The 1,188-nt window shown below is 56.1% G+C and overlaps 1 protein-coding gene across 6 annotated transcripts in view; it reads left to right on the top strand.

Annotated features, from left to right (window-relative positions):
- The window catches only part of RPS6KA1 (ribosomal protein S6 kinase A1), a 48,171-nt gene that overhangs the window by 31,469 nt on the left and 15,514 nt on the right, over positions 1-1,188 (top strand). For all 6 annotated transcript variants that reach the window (XM_006019250.3, XM_025198759.1, XM_025198760.1 and 3 more), the window contains 2 exons: positions 530-611; positions 833-913. In XM_006019250.3, coding sequence (XP_006019312.1) covers positions 530-611; positions 833-913 — 163 coding nt within the window. The remainder of the gene's footprint in view (positions 1-529; positions 612-832; positions 914-1,188) is intronic.

The following is a 1,188-nucleotide window of genomic DNA, read 5'->3' as shown; positions in this document are numbered from 1 at the left end:
GCCATCCAACCCACGCACAGCAGGAAGCCTCCTAGCACAGCAGAGCATTAGCAGACATTGTGTCAGTGCATGCCCCTGTGCTGCACAGACTTACCTGGGCCTGGTGGTACAGGCACCTTGGCCTGGTGGTACAGGCACTGACCTGCCACTTCATGTGAGAGGTAGGTAGTTTGTTCTTAAATAGCTGTCACTTCCCCACTAGGAACAGAAAGGACCTCAAGTCCTGTCCCCTGCTGTCGTGCCCAGCGTGCACCACTGGGTGAAGGCTTGCACAGCAGGCAGGGTTGGGGATGAGCAGTCTAGGAAGTGATGCAGACAGGCTGGGTGAGGGCTGGGGGAATCGCAGTCCTCTCCCCAGCCTTTCCTGGGAGCCCTGAGGGGTTTGGCTTGCAGAGCTTGGTGTGGGACTCCCGGGCCCCATGCTTAGTTGCCTTTCTGGGGCCGCTCTGAGGCTTCTGCTCTAGCAGGCACTACGACTCCATCCAGATGAATTTTACCACCGGTTGATGTCTCCCTCCTCTGCACACAGGTCTTCTTAGTGAGAAAAATCACGCCCCCGGATAACAACCACCTCTACGCCATGAAGGTCCTGAAGAAAGCAACCTTGAAAGGTGAGAAGGGCTTTCCCTAGCCTGGTCCTCTTCTGCATGCCAGAAATGAAATGGGAGGTCTGCACTGGCTCCCCACCTTTCCTGGAGGTCTGGAGAGAGCTACCCCTGGCCCCTCCATCTTGGGCACATTTAACAAGAGCTGGTAAAGGCCAGGAGTGTGCAGGGCCCCATGGCCGATTTGGGGGGCACCATCTGTCTGACCTGCATGCCTCTCTCCACAGTGCGCGATCGGGTGAGGACGAAAATGGAAAGGGACATCCTGGCTGATGTGAACCATCCCTTTGTAGTGAAACTGCACTATGGTGAGTGTGGGGCTAGGTGGGGGCAGGAGCAATGGCACAGGCAACAGCTAAGATGCCTTGAATTCATTCAAAAGAGAAATGAACTGCTTTCATGAGCCTTATCCCAAGCCGATTCCTCCAGGGGCAGCTTGCAGCCGCAGCTGAGGTAGCAGATGTTCACTAGATGGCCCAGCAGCAGGTTCTCATCAAATGCACTCGTGCATCCTCATACCTGCTGGCAGGGGCATGTCACTAGCAGGAGCAATGTGGAAGGTGCTCTTCTCTGGCGAGCAGCC

Source organism: Alligator sinensis, unplaced genomic scaffold (assembly GCF_000455745.1).
Source record: "Alligator sinensis unplaced genomic scaffold, ASM45574v1 scaffold337_1, whole genome shotgun sequence".
Classification (NCBI taxonomy): Eukaryota; Metazoa; Chordata; order Crocodylia; family Alligatoridae; genus Alligator; species Alligator sinensis.
Note: the sequence above shows the minus strand (reverse complement) of the source record. Positions and strands in the feature narration are given on the sequence as shown.